At 36.5% G+C, this 22900-nt stretch overlaps 1 protein-coding gene across 1 annotated transcript in view; it reads right to left on the bottom strand.

The window, feature by feature from the left end:
* Positions 1-22900, bottom strand: part of LOC122799619 (CMT1A duplicated region transcript 1 protein-like) — a 922387-nt gene that overhangs the window by 183477 nt on the left and 716010 nt on the right. Inside the window, exon 9 of the mRNA XM_044068803.1 lies at positions 16601-16749. Coding sequence (XP_043924738.1) covers positions 16601-16749 — 149 coding nt within the window. The remainder of the gene's footprint in view (positions 1-16600; positions 16750-22900) is intronic.

The raw sequence follows: 22900 nt of genomic DNA, 5'->3' as shown, positions 1-22900 counted from the left end.
TTTCAACACCTCTGAAGGCATGAACCTGGTTTGACAAGGAGACCAAAATCATGGTTTATTGGTCTTAGCTTGGATAACCTCAATTTCAGGTCAATTAAGGCTTGTCTTAGCAGCTGCTATCTGGGACAAATGTTCCTATTAGGAGGGTTAAACTTCATTGTTTGAAGAAGTACATAGTTATATGTGTCTGTATTAATAGGTTTTGGGGTTGTTTTGGGGGTATCTTTGTTTTTTTGTTTGAGATTCTTTATTAAAAAAAAAAGTCTTGTAAAATATTGTGACATAGTTGATGATGAGAAAACATGTATAAGGATTAATTTGCCAAGAAATAGTCAGTGCATATATCACAAAAGCTGGAAATAGACATTAAAAAACTGCCATATATAACAGATGGGAATAATGACTTCTTACCATAATGGTGACCCTTATAGGTTCATAGGTAGGTACTAGGCTATCGGCCCAAAGGCCTATGTAAGTCTAGCCAACAAGGTTCCCTGGCTTACGCCACCCAAGAAAGTTATTTTCCTGTGCCCCTGTCGAGCAGAGCCACATAAGTGATCCCCGGGGTGTATTTCCTATTTCCCATTCACTCATCAAGATTTTACTTGAAGGGTGGTAAGGAGGAACTTTGCTTGACATAGATGGGTAGTTTGCTCCAGAGTATGGGAAGTCTCTGGGACAGGAATCTATCCCTCCAGCATGTCCTGTTTATTGTGGTGACAAGGTTTAGGTCCCTAGAGCATGTAGCTCGGAGGGATTGGGATTTCTTTAGGTGTAGCATGTATAACAGCTCTGGGTTTGACATAGCTTTATATGTTAGGCAGAGATCACCTCAGAGAAGGTGATATGCTACAGAGTAAAGCTGGAGTTTTTTGAGACGGTCAGTGTAGGGCATCTGTTTGAGGCCAGTAATGAGGTACTTCTGTGGCCTTTACAGCTGCTGCAGATGTCTTGTGTGGTACATTCCAAAAGGGGCATTGTACTCAATAATGGGTCTAATGAGTGTCGACTAGAGGGGAACAATGACCTCTTTTTTCCTGGATGAGAACCCTTTTGTGATGAGGTATGTCACATAGAAAGATTTCCTGACTACTATGGTGATGTGATTATCAAAGGAGAGATTACTGTCCACCTGGGTCCCAAGGTCTCTTATCACACATTCAGCGTTAAGTAGACTGCTGCCTATGTGGTAGTTCATGGGTACAGAGTTTTTACCAAACGGGATGACAATGCACTTTTTGGCATTGAGCTTCAGGCCATGGCTCTGACACCAGGCATCTGTCTCAGTGAGGCCCTTCTGTAGGATGTCCACATCATTTGGGGACTCGACTATAGCTCCTAGTTTGCAGTCATTTGCAAACTTGGTTAGCCAAAGGTCTTCTGTGCTAGCGTGTACTTCAGAGAAGTAGATACCAAACAGGAGAGGTCCCAGGACTGAACCCTGTGGTACTCCACTTATCACTGGTTTGAAGTCAGATTTGGAGTCTGCAACTTTTACAGTGTGGGTTCTGTCAGTGAGCCATTTGGCAACCCATCTTGTGACGTATGGATTTATACCTAATTTAGTGAGTTTAGCTATAATTCCAGAATGGGGGATGGTGTCAAAAGCCTTGGCAAAGTTACAATAGGCTGTGTGAACCACCTTACCCTCATCTGCGGCTTTGGTGACTGCCTCAAAGAAGTCGATTAGGTTCAGGAGGCATGATTTGCCTTTCACAAACCCGAACTAGGTGGCGTCCAGAGTTTGGAGGTTACCAATGTCTTTGTTTATGAGTTCCACGATGATACGTTCCATGGCCTTACAGACCAGGCTCGTCAGGCTAATAGGGTGATAGTTCCCAGGATCAGTGGTGGCTCCCCCTTTGTGGAGTGGGATAACTGTTGCTGTGCGCCATTCAGTGGGCACAAAGGCTGACGTGGGGCTATGATTGAACATGGTACTTAGGTGGGGAGCCAGTTCATTCTGAAGTTCATGTGAAACGCAGCCTGGGATGTTGTCCGGTCCCATGGATGCTGTATTTTTGGCTTTAGAGAGTGCAACTTTTACCTGCATAGTTGTGATTACAGGGACTCCGCATTCTTCCTGTACAGATATGGGCCCTTTAGGGGGTGAGAGGGGGAGTAAAGTTAGCACTGAACCTATCTGCCAGGATGTTGGCAATATCAGTTGGTTCTGTAATTTTCATGTTGTTGCGCTGTAACTCAGAGCAGATCTGGGTGTTGCCATTAAGATTCTTGAAATATCTAATGAATGCTTTGTGGTTGTCCCTAGAATCAGTGGCAATTTTGTTTTTGTAGCTAGCTTTGGAGGATCTTATAAGGGATCTCATCTTCTTACTGAGGCTGACCAGGGAGCTCCTGCATTCATGGGATTTTACTCTCTTTTGCAACAGTTTCTTCCTGTTGTAGAGTTTGTTTATGTTAGGGGACCACCAGATTGGCTTCCTTTTTTTGGAGGATAGCATCTTGGTTGGGATAGCATGATCCATGCACTCGTGTAAATGTTTATAGAGTGCATTTGTGAAGGATTCAGCAGTTGTAACTGTATTATCCATCTGCACTGGTGTCATGAAGTTCACCACTTCTGTCTTAAGAAGCATGAAGTTGGCTTGGGAGAATTTTTTTACCATGGTTTCTTTCCTTAATGGGGGGTGGGGTAGTGTGGGATGTGGATATCTACGGTGATTAGCTTATTGTCAGATCTGACCAACGAGGAGTTGACTTCAAGTGTGGAACACCAGTCACTCATGTTGGTAATGACTAGGTCTAGGATATTGTTGCCCCTGGTGAGGGGTGTGGATAAGTTGATCCAGGGCATTGGAATTTATGAATTCCAGAAAGCGTTGAGCGAAGGATTTGGTACATGAGTAGTTTTCCCAGTTAATGGTGGGGTAGTTGAAATTACCCATTATTAGGGTGTTTGGTTGAACCCTAATATTTTCCAGTATATCACACAATCAAGAAAAGAGGAGTGGGACTCCTGGGGGATGGTGGGGGATCTGTAGCAAGCTATAATTTGGATTGCAGTTTTGCTCGGAGTTAGTTGCACTTGGATAACCTCAGATGCATTATGCTGAGCACTTTCCATACCATCTTGGAATGTGAATGGTCTCACAGGTATAGACAAAAGAAAAGAATATTTAATTAAGAAATGCAGAGAGCAAATAGCAATGCTACAGAAGACACATTTGTAAATAACTAAGCATATGTATTTGATAAAGAAAGGATTTCAAGACTGATATTCAGCAGAATATGAAGGACAAAGCAAAAGATGAGTACTGATATTAAGTGGTAGAGGATCTCCAATAGTGATAGATAAGGGAAAAAAAGATAAAAATTGCTATTTGTGGTAGTAAGTGGCTACTGGCAAGGGATAAGGATTATGCTGGTGTGTATTTATTTTCCACCTAAAACTGCTATTATGGAGCTTAAAAAATGGGAGAAATAATTAGCTTTCAGCAGGGAATATTATTTATGGGGGGACTGGAATTTGATTTGCAACAATGAGGATGCATCTTGGGCCTAGAAGAGAAAATTTAACAAAACAGAGTATATTTCTGAAGAAATTTATTAAAATATTTGCTATGGAAGATGTGAATTCAGTACTAGGAATTCAGAGACAATTTATATATCATTCCCAAAGTACAATAACAGGGCTAGACTAGACAGAAATGATAGTTCACAGGAACATGTGTATTTAAATTGAGAACTTTGACAGACATCCAATAACTATTTCAGATCATGTGCCAATAATTGCTAAGATAAAAAATGAAGGATAAAGAAGTAAAGATGAGCCTCTGGTGCTTCTCCTCCTAACTGTTAAAAAGAGACAGAGTACAAAAGATTAGTCCAGATAAAATCACTTTAGCTAGCAGATCTAAGAGACACTATGTCTGATACTCTCCCTGTGGGAGGAATAAAGACACCTTGTTGAAGTTTCCAGTAGTTTATTCAGTTAAGAAGGTAGATGGACAAGTGCTCTTTTTTAATTTCTGAGGAAAGATTAAGAGAGAGAGTCTCCTAGATCTGCTAGCTAAAGTGATTTTATCTGGATTAATCCTTTGTACTCTATTTCTTGCTAGTCCTGTCACCCTCTGAGTCACAGATGGGATACCAGACTTCACTCAAGCCCAATGGATTACCTCTGTTACCTGTTAAAAACAGAGGAATTTAAGGATTGGGTAGTGGAAATTATCCAAAGTTATTAGGGAAGATAGAAAGTACTCTAGACATTATAGCTAGTGAGTGGGATAAAATGAAAGCAGAGAGAAAAAAGGGTAGAAATAAAAGAAAAAGAAATCTGGTTAAGAAGTAAGAAGAATTATTTAGAGGGGCTGACAAAGTTTAAAGTATTACAGAATAAGGGGAATCTCAAAGAGCAAGGAGAGGCACAACTGCAGAGTGTAAAGTGAAATTAAGGGAGTACCTGGATAATATGCATGAGTATTGAGAGATTGCTGTCAAACAGCTATTTTGTGATAATAACTGCAGAACACAAAAACTTTTGGCACAATAACATAGGCAACAGAAAGTGGAAAGAGTTGTTGCCAAACTTAGGGAGCCTATAACAGGAAAAATAAACCAAGACACTGTAGTGGTATTAGAGATATTTTGGAAATTTTATGAAAATTTGTATAAAACAGAGAAGTGGGGAAATCAAATAAAAAAAAAGCACAAATGGAAATATTTACGGAAGACTTAAATACTCCAAGGTTAGATGTAGATGAGGCACAAAGATTAACAGCTACAATAGGAGGAGATGAGATAAAAAATGGTGATGTATAACCAATCCACAAGAAAGTCTGCAGGAATAGATGGTATTCTGTTGGAAGTTTGGAAGCTAGACAGGAAGAAAGTGATAAAGATCTGTTTTGTTTAACAGTATTTTAAACAGAAGTGAGGCATCAACATCCTAGAAAAAAGCAGTGGTGACTGTAATACCTAAAGACATTAAAGACCTATCAGATCCAGCTTCATTTAGGCCAATTTCAATTCTAAACCCTGAATATACAGTGTTTATGTCCATAATGCCTAAAAATTGGAAAACGTGATACCAAAACTGATAGACATGGATTAATGTAGTTTTGTGAAAGGGAGGCAAATATTTGACAACATTAATAGAACAATGATGATACAGAGAGAAGCAAAATATAAGACAATATCACTGCTGTTGGTGGGTCTTGATGCAGAGAAAGCATTCAACAGAGTATGTTGGGATTTGTGAGTAGGGCAATGGAATCTGTTGCATTTCTGATAAAATAAGGTTAATTAGAAGGATATATGAGGGATCGGAGGCAAAAATCAAAGTAGGAGGGTTTCTTTCTTTTAATTTGTTTGTTGAACAGTCAGGCAGGGGTATCATCTTTCCCCTTTGTTATTTGCGTTATATTTAGAACCACTGGCAAAGAAAATAAGAGACTCAGAAAGTCAAGGAATGGTGTTCAAGAATAATTGGCTTAACGTGCAGATGATAATATTTTGTACCTGATGGAACCAGAAAAAGACATCTCATTTTTATGGAACATTCTGAGACTGTTCTGTTTTTTTTCCAAGATATAAAATGAATGAAGACAAAACAAAGTTTACAGCTATAAACTATATTCCCCACACATGAATTAGTTTATCAGTAGCCATATTTATGGGAACATAATGAAATTAAGTATTTAGGAGTATGGATTAAAATGGATTCTGTTATGGCAGCTAGGGATATGTGGGAAGAGACTAAACAAAAGATAATAAAAAACTGGGAGATCTTGCCTATGGAAATGGAGAGCAATATACAAGCAGTAAAATGTTTTAGTCCCTTTAGTTTTATATACAAGTCAGACATATTTTTATCAATCAGAAGAGAAGAATAGTAATTAATAAAGATTTAAAAGATTTTGTCTGGGAGGGAAGAAGGCAAGAGTCAAATGGGTCTAGTCGATTCTCCCAATATTACAAGGAGGTTTAGGATTACCTGAGTTGAAGGCATATTTTAGAGTTGCAATGTTAAGCCTCTTATATATAACACAAGTGGACAGATGCAATTGAAAGTGGAAAGAGATGATGTAGTAGGGAGTAGTTCAAGAGATAAGGAAAAAGAGGGATTTTGGATGCAGATCCTTAATGAGAATAACAACAATCATTCTGAATATTATATTCATAAAGTAGCAGAAAGCATACTAAGAATTAAGCCAACACAGGAATGGAGAAAGGAGATTCTGCCAATAGGGATGACTGCAATTAGGGGTACAGAGAACAGGCAACATGGTACTGGAATTTACTGGAAGAAGCTGGTAAAGGAACTAAGATATTGAGAACAAATAATCAGAGAGCGAGAGAGAGAGACAGACAGACAGACAGAGAGGGAATGGTAATAGACTGGGAAGAGGCCAAGAAGACACTTGTACTGTAGGTTAGTGATTGTCTTCCGTGTCAATGATTGATATCAGAGAATAGACAGAGAATGGGGATATGGGAATCCTAAATGAAAGACCTGCCCTGGTTGAGTTTTTAATTGAATCTAGAGCAGAAGCTGCTGTTAAAAGAGGGATAATTAGTAAGGTTTATAACATACTGTATGATAACTATAGGAAGCAATCAATTAGAGGAGGTCAGTAAATATTGGGAAGAGAGATTAGATAATCAATTCACAAAGAAATAATGGAAAGACACATGAATGGCTCCCAAAAATGCAACAAAATCTTAAAGATTTAGGAATTTTGCCTGGTGGTGTTCACATAGATAGTTTTATACCCCAAGCAGACTTCAAAGAATTTTTCCAAGGGTAGATGGCAAATATTGGATGTGTAATGGGGAAAAAAGAGGTACCTTGGAGCACATATTCTTGGAGTGTAATGAGTTGGCCAACTTTAACAATTCCCTAAGGGGTACTCTGTCAGGAGTACCGGGCGAGCAAATGACTGCAACTAAGGAAATTATTTTTCTGAGCTGGGATGCAGGATTTGAATTGCTCAGACGTAGGCTTTGTTAGATTTAATTCTGGTGACTGCCAAAAAAAGCAATTACTAGTAAATGGAAATCAAGGTCAAAGCCAACTTGAAGTAGTGAATACTGTAACAGAGATAAAGGAACAGGAACTCTGATCTTTAGAAAGAGGTAGGAGTAAATTACATAGAAAAAATGGAAATTGTGGGAACCATACATAAAGAAAAATGTTTTGGAAGAGGAATGAGGTTTAAGAGAAGGCAACAACTGAACAATTTATGTAATGTTGCTTTGACTATACGTTATAGAACAATATGTGGGGTGCAAAATGCTTGTAAATGTGAATTTGTCAATATGGTTTGATTACGTTTTATACAAATGTAAGTTTGTCGATGTCATAAGTGCTAATTTAATAAAAGTGTTTAAAAAAAATCATGGTCTATCATGATACCTGGAGAAAAACTGAAACATCAGTACTTGGCAGAGAATGGAAAAAACTGATCTCTGACAAGAGTTAGGTGAGCATTTGTCATCCCTGACAGGAATTATAGATTTTGACCCAATTCCCACCTGAGGTACAATGACCTACGGAGGCACAGGCCTGATGAGCTGGCTGTGTGGGTAGTCCAGATGGCAGCGACAGGGACAGAGTTGTATAGTAAGTATTTTTATCTTTTTTAAAAATGTTATCAAAAATGCTCTACATATACAGATATATGCAAGAATAAATATGTGTATATCCTAATATGTATCTATATTTCATCCAAAGGTATGGCTTTGAATAAACATATCTTTAAACATAAATGCTTCAGGATAAAAATTTGGCATGTTTATCTGTACACATTTTTGTGTATAAATACCAATGTATATGGTAAAGTAATGTTTATATATACATATATATATATATATATATATATATATATATATATAGATATATATATATATATATATATATATATATATATATACACAAACACACACATATATATATATATATATATATATATATATATATATATATATATATATATACACACACACACTGTATATATGTGTATATATATATATATATATATATATATATATATATGTGTGTGTGTGTGTCTACTTCTAAGCATCTACTTACCATATCATCGAAGACAAAATCATTGAGATGCATCACCGAATCTTCACAACATCGAACTCCAGGAATAGCGAAAACTAACCCTGGAAAAAAAAAAAACTTGGCTACCAGAACAAAACAACAAACAATGAAGCAAGGAAACCCTCCAAAGTGGGGGGCTTTGCCACCCACACCCCACTTTGTGGGGTGCTCCACCCCCACACCCCCTAACTAAATATACCGACTCTGAGATTGCACTACAGTGGGGAAAGGGCAAGGTTCACAATGGAGGCCAAATGGTTCTTTTCCCGGGGTTAGTTTTCTCTGTTCCAGGAGTTCGATGTTGTGAAGATTCAGCAATATCATCTTGATGAAGTGGGATTTTGTGGTAAGTCAATGTTTTCAAGTAGACTTATATCATGTGATTCAGTACAGTACTATACTTATAAATACATATGCACATATATATAATCTATATTTATACACAGAAAAGAACATATTTGCATTGTCTCATAATTTCATATGCTGTAAGCATTAGCTTAGTAATTAGTTAAACTACAGTCGGGCAATTTTTAGAAAAAAATTATTTTGTTTGTGCAGGCCACAAACTATTTAGTAGTAGGCTCATAGATAAATACTAGGCTAGCTGCCCTTGTGGGTCATTTTAAGCCTAGGAAATTTCTGTTTTGGTTTACAAATTTACTTATCCCATTTATTTAGAGATTGTCATTACCTATCTCATGGTCAATAATTATATATTAGCCCTAATGAGAATAATTGGGATCGTACCATAGATAATTTGAAGGGACCCATGCATGGGATAAAGCATTCCTCTGCAGTATTCCTTGATTTATCCAAAGCTTTTGACATGGTTAATCACCAACTCCTCTTACATATAATGAAATCACTTGGTTCAAATCTTACCTTGAAAACAGACAGCAGGCTGTACTTTGGCACAATAACCTTTCTAATCTCCTGCCCATCTCCCTCGGTGTCCCTCAGGGTTCTATATTAGGTCCTCTGCTTTTTTCCGTTTATATAAATGATCTTCAGTTAGTAATTCCACATACTACATGCATTCAATATGCAGATGATTCTACTATTATCTATTCAGCTACTTCTCCAACTGAATTACATACCCTTACCCAGAAAGCATTTAATACTGTCGAATAATGGTTCACTGACTGTTGCCTCCTTCTAAATCCCAAAAAAACTAAAATGCTCCTCTTCTCACCTACCCGTAAGTCCCCCCCCCCATTTCATTTCACACTCACATCAAACAATGGTACACTTATTTCTCCCAACCCAACTACTAAACTACTAGGAATAACAATTGACAATAACCTCAATTTTGATACTCATATCAATAACACTATAAAAACAGTCAATAAAAAACTAGGTTCCCTCTACAGAGTCAAACCCTTTCTTACACCAACAGCCAGGGCTGCTTTAGCAAGAATTCACCTTATCTCTACTCTACTCTATGCCTCTCCCATTTATACAAATCTTTCTAAAAGTAACCTCAGCAAACTAGCAGTATCCTATAATAATATTGCTCGATTTGCTACTGTCTCCCCTTTCAGGACTCATCACTGCCTTAACCTAAAACAACTTGGCTGGCTTGAGTTTCTACACCATTTACAATATCTCCAGCTTGCTATAGCCCATAAGATCCTCTCTCAACCCACAAATACACCAATACTCTCAAGCCTTTTCATCCCCTACAACAATCCTAAAAACCTACGGTCATCCAACAAACTTCTGATTAACACCTGCAGATCTTATAACTTAGCAGGTGATGCCCTGTTCTCTAACACTGTTGGAAAGTTATGGAATTCACTTCCTACTGACCTCACTTCTCTGTCATCTCTTACACTATTTAAAAAGAAACTAAAATCATATCTCAACATACACTGGTTATGTTCCTGCACTAACCTTGGCTAACATCCTACATCTCAACAACATTGTAAACTTACTGTCTTGCATTTTTACAATATCCCTTACTGCCCTTGCTAAGCTCATTCGAAGTATTGTAGTTTAATACTATTTTTAATGAATGCTCTCTATTGCTACTTTGTGGGGAGAAAAAAAAATTAATTTTTGCTTACTTAAACTCCTACCACTTTCTAATTTAGTTTTTTGCATGTATCTTTACTGTTACTCCTTTGTATATCTTATACTATAGTTTTATATTTTATATTTTGTATTTTGCATTTTTGTATTTTTTTTGTTCCTTATGTCTTTGGAGCTTTTCTCCCCGAGCCTCTACTGAAAATGGACATGTATCCATCTAGACTAGCCCAGTCAACAAATGTAAAATAAATAAATAAATAAATTTAAGAGCTACCTCTGTCCGTTACCTCTGTCCGTTAAAAGTAAAGTGGGCAGTCTCAGGGTAAATTTTCTGTTTCCTATCTGTAGAACCAAACTGTGCTTGAATATGGACAGAAATTAGCGTTATTTTACATGGATGGGAAGTCTGTTCCTCTGCAAGACATAATTGTCCCTGCAAACCATTTGGCTGATGTTGCAGAAGAGGTTTAGATCCATAGACTGAGTATGTCTGATTCTATTTAACTTGCTGATGTGCAGTAAATCCATCAGTATTAGGTTAGAGGATGCCTTGTATGCCTGACACAGGTCACATCTTAGCAGTCTGTAAGACACTGAGTATAATCATGGGGCTTTTTGTCTGTCCCTACATGACATATTGTTCAAAACTTATATCCTTTAAGCATGGCATCTCTGTGAGTGTTCCAGTTGTTATATGTATGTGGACAGATACAACAGATCAACAGATACATGCCAAAGGGGGCATTATACTCAATGACTGGGGTCTAATGAGGGATGAGCAAAGACAGGACAATGACATCTGTAGCTCTAAACCAAAAGTAAGCTGTGCAATATAGAAGTACTTTCTTATGAGCAATGGACACACGGTTGAATGTCATTGTCCACATAATTTTCCCAAATCCCAAATGACTGGGTCAGCTCTTAAGGGTGTATTGTCAGTGTGGTAGTTTCCTGGGGTAGATGACATCCCAAAGGATACAATAATACTTATGTAAGACATTAATTTCTTCCAAAATAATTATCTGCACATACAAGATGGCTGAATTTAGTTAACCATCACACCCTAGACAGACAGGAGATGTGGGTTGGGGTTAAAGCAAGCAAGTGAATGACCAGCACAGAGGATACTGAGAAATGTGCTCTTTGCTTATTACTGTATATATTTCATCATAATTCCTTTATATGCTCGCATTTATTAAGCAGCAAATTATCAAATCACATACTGTCATGAAATATTTCTAGTCCATCCCTCTATAACAGTAAATATGTTTTTTAGTGCAAGTTGAACTTGAAGAATGTCATAACTTCCTTTTAATTGTTACATTTTTACTTGTGTGTATAGCTTGTCTTTTAAGGAAATGCAAAAGCGTGTTGCTTAGAGCAACTTCAGGTGATATTACTTAAAACTGCAAGAAGAGTATGGAAGACACAGCAGAAAGCAGAAACTTTATAATGGAAATCTATGCAAATGTTACAGAAAGTACAAATCCCCCAAGAGAGAAGCTGAACACAAATATAAAAATGGAAAGTCATGTTGTCCTACTAGTTAAGCTTGCAGGGAAGAAGAAATATTTATTAGCACAAATGGATTAGGTACAATGAATTAATGAAAATCTGTGATTTGCTGCTTTCCTGCTTAATAAATGAAAGCATATAACAAGACTCAGTAGAAATGTATACGAAATAAGCACACATATTAAGCAAGTGGAAGAATAACTTCAAAGCCTTGCTGAATAGTAAACATAATTATTCAACAACTTTTGTAAAACACACATCTGACATAGTTAAGCAAGCATCTTCTATGTGTTCTCCATGCAGAAGAGGAGATTTCATACAATAAAGCTCAGGAGCAAAAACAACTGAAGAGGCTTGACTAAGGATGCTTGTGAGTATGCAAAGAAGAAATGATTTCCATTCCAAAAGTATGCTGAGTAATAAATTATTTTTTTATATGTTTTACTTACTTATTTTGTAAGTATAAATGCAAAAGTAAATTATACACAAAGAAAAGAAGTAAAGTGCTTTCAGTACACAATTGCAACACAATCCATATCAGCCAAAAATTTCAAATGTATTACCGTGTCTCATGTTACACCGGCATATCTCACTAGTATCAGTAGACTGCAAACATAAAAATCACTACCAATATATACTGATTGCTCACATTTCCAGTATCATTTCCCAGATTTGTTTTCTGAATAAAGATTTAATAAATCAAAGAGATCACTGTTAAAAAAGAATGCACCGCTATATAACATTATGAGTCTATTTCTTGTCTCCATTTCTTGTTTGTCCCCCCAATTATTTCCTTATTTTAATTATGCATTACTTTATCTTTCTTTGTTTTTTTCTTTCTCTCTCATTTCTGTTCATTTTTTTACAGGTCCAGAATCTCTAGGATCAACTGAACCACTTTCCTCCAAGGTCAAGGAGTGTTCACCCACTGACATTTCAGTGACGTCTTCACAAGGTAGGGATGGTGATACTGGTCCTACAGGTACCCTGGCAAGCCTCATAGACCATGGGGTTTGGGACTTAGTTAAGGATATGGTGGAGTAGGTAGCAGAGAGACATCTTTACACAGTCTGGGAAGCTCTTCAGTGGTTTCAAGACTCACTGCGCATTTCCGTGCCGACCATAGTGCCACCAGTGGCCTCCATCCCCTTAACATTGGGGTCCTCTCCCTGCAGCACCATCAGGCATTGGAAATGTTTGAGGTACTATGGACTGGGTTCCTTTACCTCTCTCCTTCCCTAATAATCTCTCTCTTCCAGACCCTCTAACTACTTTGCACCCAAACTATCCTCTTACATAAAAAAAAAGAAAAAATGTGGGAATTTATCCCACTGCCCAAATATAGCACACTTCCTCTCCCACCTCGTCCAGCACAATCCGCTTGACATGTTCCTTTTGTGTTTCCCTCTGTGTTATCTCTCCCCTTTTTCAATTTTTCCTTTCTTTTCCTTTCCACTCTTTTAAAGAAACAAATAGGGTGTCCACATAGGGATACCCCTATATAAAGCATATAAAATCCCTTTATAGTTTTTAAACGTTAATAATGAATAGCTGCTGTACACAGCACTTGCCTTATATACTTATAACATGCTTGTACATATCCACATTTGTCCATAATACCTGAACACTTCTAAAATTGCACAAGCATTTATATTTTTATTTAGTATTTCACATACACTTAAGGATTAAATTCACCATTGTTATACTTTTCATGAAAGTGGTCATTTCCTTGCAGTAGTTTTCCCATTACCATAATCATCTCAAATAACCTGCAATTAGTTTATTTGCATACACACATGGCGGAGCTCTTTGAGAATAACTGTTATGCAACTGTGAACCTCAGGACTTTGAATACTACCCTAAATTTGGTCTGAAGAGACTTTTTTGGATTAAATAACAGGGGGAATTACAAAGATGTTATTGTTATTACTGAAGAAGACAGTTGACAGTATACATAATTATGGACAGGAAGCTAAATTAATATTACATGATATTTTTAAACAATTTGGTAGAGTAGAGCATAAATAGTTAAACTTTATGAGTTTAGGTCTAGATTTATTAGATTACTAGAGTACATTTACAAGAGCACATGTCTTTCTCCTTGAACATTTTTTTGGGGAAAGAATCAGATTGTATAGTTGCATCAGGCAAGTCTATGTTAAGACCACCACTATACCCATTTTATTCAAGTGCTATTGTCATGTATGTTAAAAAATAAGTTATTAATTGGTCTTGGAAAATTGAGGCAAAGCATAAATACGTCAGTGTTAGCTTATGCTAATGATTTAATTTAAGTGTCAAAAATACATTTTTGTAAAGCACTTATATTTTGAATATTTTGGATAAAGACTTAGCATAGTTAGAACTGAAGTTAAAGCAAAATAAAATAAAAAGTTCTGTAACATTATTTAGTTTTCAGGCATTTAATTAACATAGAAAAAGAACAAAGAACAAGTTTTAAATGACAGGAATGAATTTTGGAGGATGCGTTATAAACAAAACTGGCTAGAAAATATAATTTAGAACATGAACACATTTTGTCAGACTGGGGGATCTTTGGGAACTCCATCTTTTTGGTATTAAAAAACGAAGGAAGTGATTTCTTCTTAAGAATGGGATAACACCTAAATCATGACAATGAAAATGGGAGTTTCCTTTACTGTGATTTAGAGATCATAACTGAACCATGTTTAAAAGGTTTATATTGAGAAAAAAGTGATAAAAACAGTTGAAGATTATAAACCAAGTGGCACCATCTGCAGCCTTGATTTTTTTTTATTTTCATTAATTGCTTATCTTCTGATCCATGTTTCATGCTATACAAAGTTATGTGAAGCTGGGGGCTATTCTGTTAGCAGTAGGAGAAGGCAAAGCACCTATATTTAAATTTAAATATAAAGAATGGAGGGAGGCATGAAAAGGAGATACAATGAAAAATATTACTACAATAGATAATAATAATACTATGAAATAATTACTTTGGGAAGATAAAGGATGGAACTTAAAAGTGTACTGCGAGTATAGACAGGAGAAAAAGCAGTCCTATAGATAGAGTAGGAAGGAATTCTGGATGGGAATCAATAAAAGCTCTATAAAGAAAGGGTTACATTTAAGAAATTACTGGTTATTTAAAGTTATCCCCTTTCATTTTATCTCCTAAGTTTAACAGTGCCTGAAGCCATTTGCCTGGTGTCTTTTCCCTTGACTGCAAGAAAGCTGAGTTGGAAGCATATCTGCTGAAAAGGATTTTTCTGGCATTTCCAAGTTTAATCTTCATATGAAAACAAGGAATGTACTTTTTTGCATGTATTGTTGTTTTTGTGTTTTCTTTATTACCAAATTTTACAACATTTTACAGTTTGTTTGTCTAAACTTACTAGCTTTGTGTCTTAAACATTCACCATGTATTAATGTATCAGACTGCACCTCTCACTAGTTAAACTAAATATTCTCAATGTGATTTTATACTCTTTATCACTTTTTATACCAAATTATAGTTTCAGTAAGTTTGAGTAAAAATTGTTTATATAGTGCATTTTACAGTCATCTGGTTATTTGTGTGATTAAGTGATTCTCCATTCTGTTACAGTGAGTTTTCTCCATTGTAAGTCTGTTAGATAACATCCCCACTCTGATAAATACATTGTTCTCTCTGTAACTGTTTACTCTTTTGCCCACTTTTACATTTAACCTTACATTAAATTATAGTTTCAGCTGGTTTTCTGGTCAGGCTGTATAGTTGCTGAGGGCAGTAGTGATTATTCTGTGGATAAAGGAAAAAATGCTTCTGTTTCTGAGGGGTGGATATTATTGGCTTGAATTCTAGTTGCTTTTTATTGCTTTTTTTCACTTTATTGCCTCATTTTAACTGTATTTGTAGCAATCTGTCTGGTGTCTTCTCTCAAGACTTCAGGAACGCTGATCTTGAAACATATATGCTGAGAAGATTTTTTTCTGGTGCATCCAAGCTTAAACTTCACATAAAAATAGCAACCAAAAAGAAAAAAACACTGAAAAGTACTTGCTTCTTTTTGCACTTATTGTAATTTTAGTGTTTTCTATATTTTATGGCTTATTTTATCAAGTTTTACAACTTTTTAAGTTCGGTTTGACTAAATGTGCTTGCTTTATGTCTCAAACGTCAGCTGGATGTTAATGTATGAGGTTGCACTTTCCTCTAGTTGTACTAAGTGCTCTTCTTGCGATTTTACATGTTTTTATTACTTATTTTACAGTAAATTACAATTTTCGTCTGTCTGAGTAAAACTCAATTATACTGTGCATTTTGCAGTTACCTCCATGTTTGTGTAATTAATAGATATGAAAGTTATATATTGACCATAATGACAAAGCCTTTCATTCATGTCTGTCCAGTCAAATCAAAATAGAAATTTTCAAAATGTGAAACTTACAACATTATGGCTTATGTGAGGATTGGGTCACTCTTCTACTTTGTAAGCATTGTAACACCAAGGTCATGATGACACTTATCTACCATATAGTACTTTTTGCCATCTCTGTTATAAACAAATTTTGGATATGACAAATTGCTTCACACAATAAACATTTAATAGGTTCATAATTAGTACTAGGCTAACTGCCCTTGCAGATCATTTTAAGCCTAGCCAATTACCCCATGGGAGAATCAAACCCTGTACCTTGTGTTTGTAAGGTAAACACCTTAACCATTATGTCAACATTTAGTGTAAAGATATTTCTTCAATCAATGAAGCTCTTATCGGAGTTCAGGATCAAACCTTGTACCTTGTGCATGGGAGGAGAACATCTTCATCATTACGCTAATTGGTCCTCCTCAAGTATGCTTTGTCAAACCATATCCTTCTTAATTATATTCACTCCAGGAGTCCTGATTGCAAGCTTCTGTCACCAATATTATAAGACTGATAATTCAAAACTATGCAGTCAAAGAAATTCTAAAAAACTGATATTCTGTGCAATTTAAAGAAAAAAATGCATTACCTTGAGCAGTGTGGCAGATTTGATGTGCCACAGTTTCACTTGTCCTTTCTTACAGCCACTCACCACAATGTCTTGGTCTATTTTCACTGCTAGAACATAGTCTTTATGCTTAAATGTTCTGGCACACCTCCCAGTCTCTAGATTCCATACTGTCAAAAGGGAAAGAGAGGAGAAAAGAAAAATAACTAAAATACCAGGAAAATGTATGACCAGGTTGTTAACACTTAAGTTCCCAAAGCCTGTACAAAAAAAAAAAAAAAAAAAGTCAAAAGTTAAATGTTATACTTAGTCATTTGTGCAATAAATTGAATGTTTTTCCTTTGTATTGTTTCTCGCATTGCTAACTATCATTCTTAATTAAATATCATTAGATACTACAGAAAAAATATCCTTCTAGTTAAAAAGGGTAGAAAGTTCAAACCATAAAGTTGTCTTAGTCATCTGGTATTTTCCTGCCTACACTTCCAGTTATGGTGCTTTCTGGCAATATATTTAAACTTCCTCTCTCTCTACGGATATTCACATTAATCTACATTGAACTATCACGCAAATGTAATTTCAGTACACTGGACATGAGTCCTGTTCACAGACTCATTCAATTCTCTAATAGTCTAATAGCATTTGCTTTTCAAACACTCATATCACTATCACTTTGTCAAATCCATACAAAAGAAAGTAAAATTATTATTACACAAACAGTGATTAGATATATTTGTTTTCCACCTTCATTGAGTCTGCTAGATATCCAGGTATCAATGAATCTTAGCTAAAATACTACATTTCTCTCTGTCTCTCTTTCTCTCCCTCTCTCTCTCTCTCCATTCATCATCAGTGACCATAGCTATTTCAGAAATAGCAGGTCAGAACCTTGGGCTGTTAAGTGTTGTTACTACTGGAAAAAAAAACATATGCACACTAACATACTTTCTAGCAATACCTCCCCTTCAGATATTTTGCCAAACTGGAGTCTATGTGAACAAGTAAAATATTTATTTTATTTATTTATTTTACATTTGATAACTGGGAAAGTCCACTGGACACAGGTCTTTTTTTCAGTGGAGGCCCAGGGAGAAAAGCTCCACAAATAACATAACATAACAATTGACATAAGCTAAGCACAATGATTGACATAAATTGACACAATAGAGTATCACAGTATACAAGTTGCTTTAGAAAATATACATTGATAATGCATAATTTGAAAAGACAAATACACTCAAAATATATATGCATACAGATAAGTCAGCAAAAACATTAAGCAGTATAATGTAATTAAAAATGTAGAAGTCAAAGGTACAGTAGTAGATACAGCAATTTATAGGTAGTGAATGCTCAAAGTGGTGAGTTGAGATTGCAGTATGAAAATGTAGAACTAGCCTGGGCAAGTACAGGAACATAGCCATGTAGTATGGAGGTGAGTTCTTAGTTCTTTTTTAAACTGAGTTAGTGAGGAGATGGAAGATATATTGACTGGAAGTGAGTTTCATGGTTTACAAATGCTGTTAGGGAAGAGTGAATCCCCTGCTGTGTTACTGACTTTAGTTACTTCAAGAAGAAATTTATTACTGGAGTACAAAGCTCTATTACAAGAGTAGGGATGAAGTAGGTTTTGTAGTGAGGGGACTTTTTATGGTTGATTAAGGATTTTATGATCAAAAGTAAGTTGATTGTATAGTAAGAGATGGAGGAACTCTAGCCAGTTGAGCTGCTTTACAGATGTGTAGTGCTATGATCTGAATGGGGCATCAGAGGCAAACTTAGCTATTTTGTTATAGCACAAATCTAATTTAGCTAGTTCTGCCTTCCTAAGGTTAGTAAGAACTGGGGAAGCATAGAGAAGTGTAGAGATCAGATGAGTGCGTGTTATGGCAGATTTTGTGTGTTTGGTGAAATATGGTTTATTTCTATAAAGGGTGGGGTGCACATCTTTTTATTTACTTTCTTAATGGTCTGGGTGATATGTATATTGAATCTTAATTTGTTATAAATTTCAACTCCAAGGAGTTTTGTGTGTGCAGTGGGGGGAGATGACAGTGTTATTGTTAGATGTGATGTTAAAGGTAGGGTCTATAGGGGAGGATTGAGTAGGTTTAAAGAGAAGAAGTTTAGTTTTAGAAGGGTTAAGTATAAGTTGAAGCTTGGTAAGCCAGATTTCAATAGAGAGGAAGGATTCTTGTGTAAGGGTGCGGAGTTCATGTAATAAGGAAGCTGTACATATTAATGTGGAGTCGTCTGCATATTGTATGACAGATGCATGAGGAGTAGAAGTATGAAGGTTGTTAGTATAGATAGAGAAAAGTAATGGGCTGAGTATTGAGCCTTGAGGTACTCCAAGGGTGACTGGAAGTAGAGGTGAAAGTTTGTGCTCCCAAAGGACTCCTTGGTGGCAACCAGTTAAATAAGTGTGGAACCAGGATATGGAGAATTGACTAAGTCCTAGGCCAGTAAGGACCTTGATAAGTAAACTATGACTAACCATATGAAAAGCCTTAGACAGATCCAGGAAGGTAGCTGATACATATTTGGCGTTGTTTCTGTGGAATTTTAAAGTGTTGGTAAAAGACATTCAAGCTGTGCTGGTACTGTGAAAGGGACGGAAGCCATGTTGAGTATTAGAGAGAAGTTTATGGGTATGCAAATAGCCCATAATTTGGATGTGAATGCATTTTTCCATCATTTTGGCTATAGGGGATAGAATAGCTATTGGTCGGTTTTTAGTTCATTAGAATTACCTCCTTTATGTAGAGGGATAATATGGGATACTTTCCTGGTTTCAGGGACAAGGGCTTCAGACAAAGATCTATTAATTAGGATGGCAATTAGGTATGCAATGGCATCAGCAGCTGTTTTTAGACACTCAGCTGGTAATTTGTCTGATGCTAGTGTTGTGGGTTTAAGTCTCTTAAGATATTTTCTGATCATATCAGTAGGGACAGGTTGGAAGTGGAGTGTTGTGGTGTGTGGGTGTTTGACAGGGTTCTATGAGGGAAGAGTTATGTTTATTTTGCTGGCTGGCTAAGGCTAGGATGGCTTCAGTAAATAATTTGTTGAATTGTGTAGCTATGTTTTCGGTTGTGTCTGTAAGGGTAGGGGAGGGAGTACTATTTCTTCCAGGTAGAAATATTTTGTTAATAGTAGCCCAGAACTTTTGTGGGTTGTTTTGATGTTTTATTTGTAGATTGTAGTAGTAGTTGATTTTGTCTAGTTTCACTAGTTTCTTACATTTGTTGCGGAGCTCTTGGTAAGTTTGGTTAGTATCTTGGGACTTGATTTTATGCCTGTGGTCCCAGGCCTTGGCTCTGGCTTTCAGTAGGGATCTGGTATTCTTAGTTAGCCATGGGGAGGGGTTGGATTTAATTCGAATTCTGGGAGGGGCATGCAGGTTTAAGATATTTAGAAAGATAGTATTGAAGTGTTTTACAGCTTCGTCAAGATCAAGATGTTTTAATGGTGTCCAATTACAGCTTTTTAGGTCGGAAATGAAGTTGTTGGGGTTGAAGTTCTTTATATTTCTTATTAGTTTGTATACTGTGTCTTTGGTCTGATGAGAATGCTGTCTTAGCAGAAAGGTTGGCAGATGGTCACTTAGACTATCAGGGAGGCAACCTAGCTGAGATGAGAGGACTGGTCTACTAGTGAATATCCAGTCAAGGATAGAGTCCCTATGGGAAGCTTTATCGGTCCTAGTAGGAGTCTGGATGGTTTGCGTAAAACCATGAAGGTTAATATGATTGGTGGGGGTATAGGAGTTGCAGGTAAGCCAAACTATGTTAAAATCTCCCAGTATAATGGTTTCATTTTGGAGAGTAGTATGTGTCCAGTACAGTAGGTTTTCAAGAGTGGAAATATTATTACCAGGTGGAAAGTAGCAGCCTAAAATGTGTTTTAGTTTTTTGGAGTTAAGTTTAAGTTAGGTACAAATTAGTTCTCCATTGTCTAAGTTGGGGTACTCTAAGTTCAATTCCTGCACTTCAAGGTGATTTTTAAATAGTACTGCAATGCTGCCACCTTTTTTGCCAAGTCTGTCCTTCCTTAGGATATTGTACCCTGGATGAATTATTTTATTATCTATGGTGTGGGGTTTCAGCTATGTCTCAGTTATTACCACTATGCCTGGTGTGTGTAGTGAGATACTGGCGTGTAGTTCATAAATATTATTGGTGATGCTCCTGATGTTAATATTAAGTAAAAGTAGATCAGTTGGTTTCCTAGGTAGGAGAAGTGTGTTATTGGTGTGGATGGGGAGTTGGGAGGTAGGGAACCTTGAGGAGGTAACAGGTCCAGGATTTGGATGGATATTACTACAGCAAGAATGTTTTGAGGCTATACATATTTTAGATCACAGGAGCTTTGTATAATATCTATTGTATGATAGGGAGATTGCAGGTGAGTGATGACAGGATATATATTTGATTGGGACATAGTTAATGGAGGATGTGTTGCAAATAGAAGAGGAGATAGTAGCGTAAAAATCCTGGTGTGGTAAGTTAGTGGAAAGGTGCCATGGTAGGTAGGAGGTTCTTGTAGGTAGGTGAGGTAGGAGGTGAGAACAGAAAAGGATAATGATAATGTGAGTAGAGATATCATATGAGGTAGTAACATGGTGTAGTAGATTAGAGTGAGAGGTGATAAATGTGTTTGGTGGAATAGGGTGATAATGTAGTAATGGGACAGTATTGAATAGTAGGAGGTAGTATTATTAGGGGAGGGGATATGGTAGTATGTCAGGTGGAAGGGGTATGTATGTATAATTGGGTGAGGAGTGGAGTAGGTGTGGCTGGTGTCAAATATAAGTGGTTGTAGTGGGGGTGGGTGGGAATTGGTAGGGTAGGGGACAGGAGGGAGTCTGAGCAGAGCAAGGGTGAATGGAGTGGGGCAGAGCCAAGACCCAGAGGTCCAAATGGAAAAACAGTCAGCCACAAGCCTGAGTATGAAGTCAGGCTAATCTTTTGCTGGAGAGATACTGCTTTGCAGTTAGTTTTGCTTGGGACAATCCTATAATACCAAAAGTAATGTACTAATGTACTAGGTCAAAGGGATATATGGATATAAATTCCCAAAGAAGAGCACACAAAAAACAAAAGAATTGTCAGCATGGCTAAGATCAAGCAATGTTTATTGGGTAAGTGCTTTTATGCCTTTATGACACTTCATCAGACCACATCTAAACCTTAAACAACTCTTATCTTATATACACAGTACTCACCAATAATACACAGCAATTGCTTTGGCAAGATATGTAGATAATTATGGGTCTACCTAGAATTTTAAGTTCATGATGTTACAACTTGTTAATACAGGTCCAAGACTTGGGGATGTTGAGAATAGAACAGAGATGTATGAATTAAAATGGATGATTTCATTACAGGCCGATAGAGAATATGAGAATATGGCCTGAATGGGAGTATACCTTTAAAACTGGCTTTAAAATCTCAACCAATCAAATAATTTATTGTTTTCAAGAACTTCATTTATAATATATGCATTCTAGTTCACATTTATAGCATTCCCTACAGTACTAATATTATAGAACTTAGCAATGTGTCCCCTTTCCCCACATTTGAAACAAATTAACATACTGCTTGATATTTTATGTTTCACAGATAGTCCCTTATCAGACCTATCACTGAGTACAATGTCCCCTTGGTGTGTACAAATTCAAGCATATTGCTCAAATGGAAAGGGCCACAATGATTTTTAACCTCAAAACTTAAAGGACTTACATCCTTCAACTATCCTGATAGATTAAAAAACTCAAATTATACTCCATATCCTACTGGCTGCTACAAGGTAACCTATATCTTGCTTTTGGATGCATGAAAGACCCAATCCCATTTGACCTCTTATTTCTTCTCCAAAACAGTGCTTTTACAAACATCTGTAGTAAGGACCTAAATTCACACCAACAAACAAACAAGACTCACTGGAGAAGGATACATTCCTAACTCAATATATTTCCAACCTATGGAATAAGTTACCATTAAAGGATTAAAATATTATTTTTGTCTGCCTTTAAAGCTAGTCTTGATGATTGGATGGACTGATATAAAATTACACCAGGGTTATTATGTGCAGCCATGCTTGATTTGGAAGGTAGGCACTATTAAATACTCATAAAAAGTAGTAAGAACTTTAGTGTGTGTGTGTCTCCTTAAGGGTTTACATGGCTAGGTCTCTTATGGTTTCTGTGGTCACTTGCCTGGTTTTCTTCCTATATTCCTAAGACGGAACACTTCATAGTACAACTTATAGAAGCAGACAATTCAGTTTCAAATGCTGACATTAACTAATAAGCATTCT

The sequence above is a fragment of the Protopterus annectens genome, chromosome 4.part0 (assembly GCF_019279795.1).
Source record: "Protopterus annectens isolate FY-2018-M chromosome 4.part0, PAN1.0, whole genome shotgun sequence".
In the NCBI taxonomy this organism is placed as follows: Eukaryota; Metazoa; Chordata; order Ceratodontiformes; family Protopteridae; genus Protopterus; species Protopterus annectens.
The sequence above is the reverse complement of the archived record's forward strand: the minus strand, read 5'-3'. Positions and strand labels throughout refer to the sequence as shown.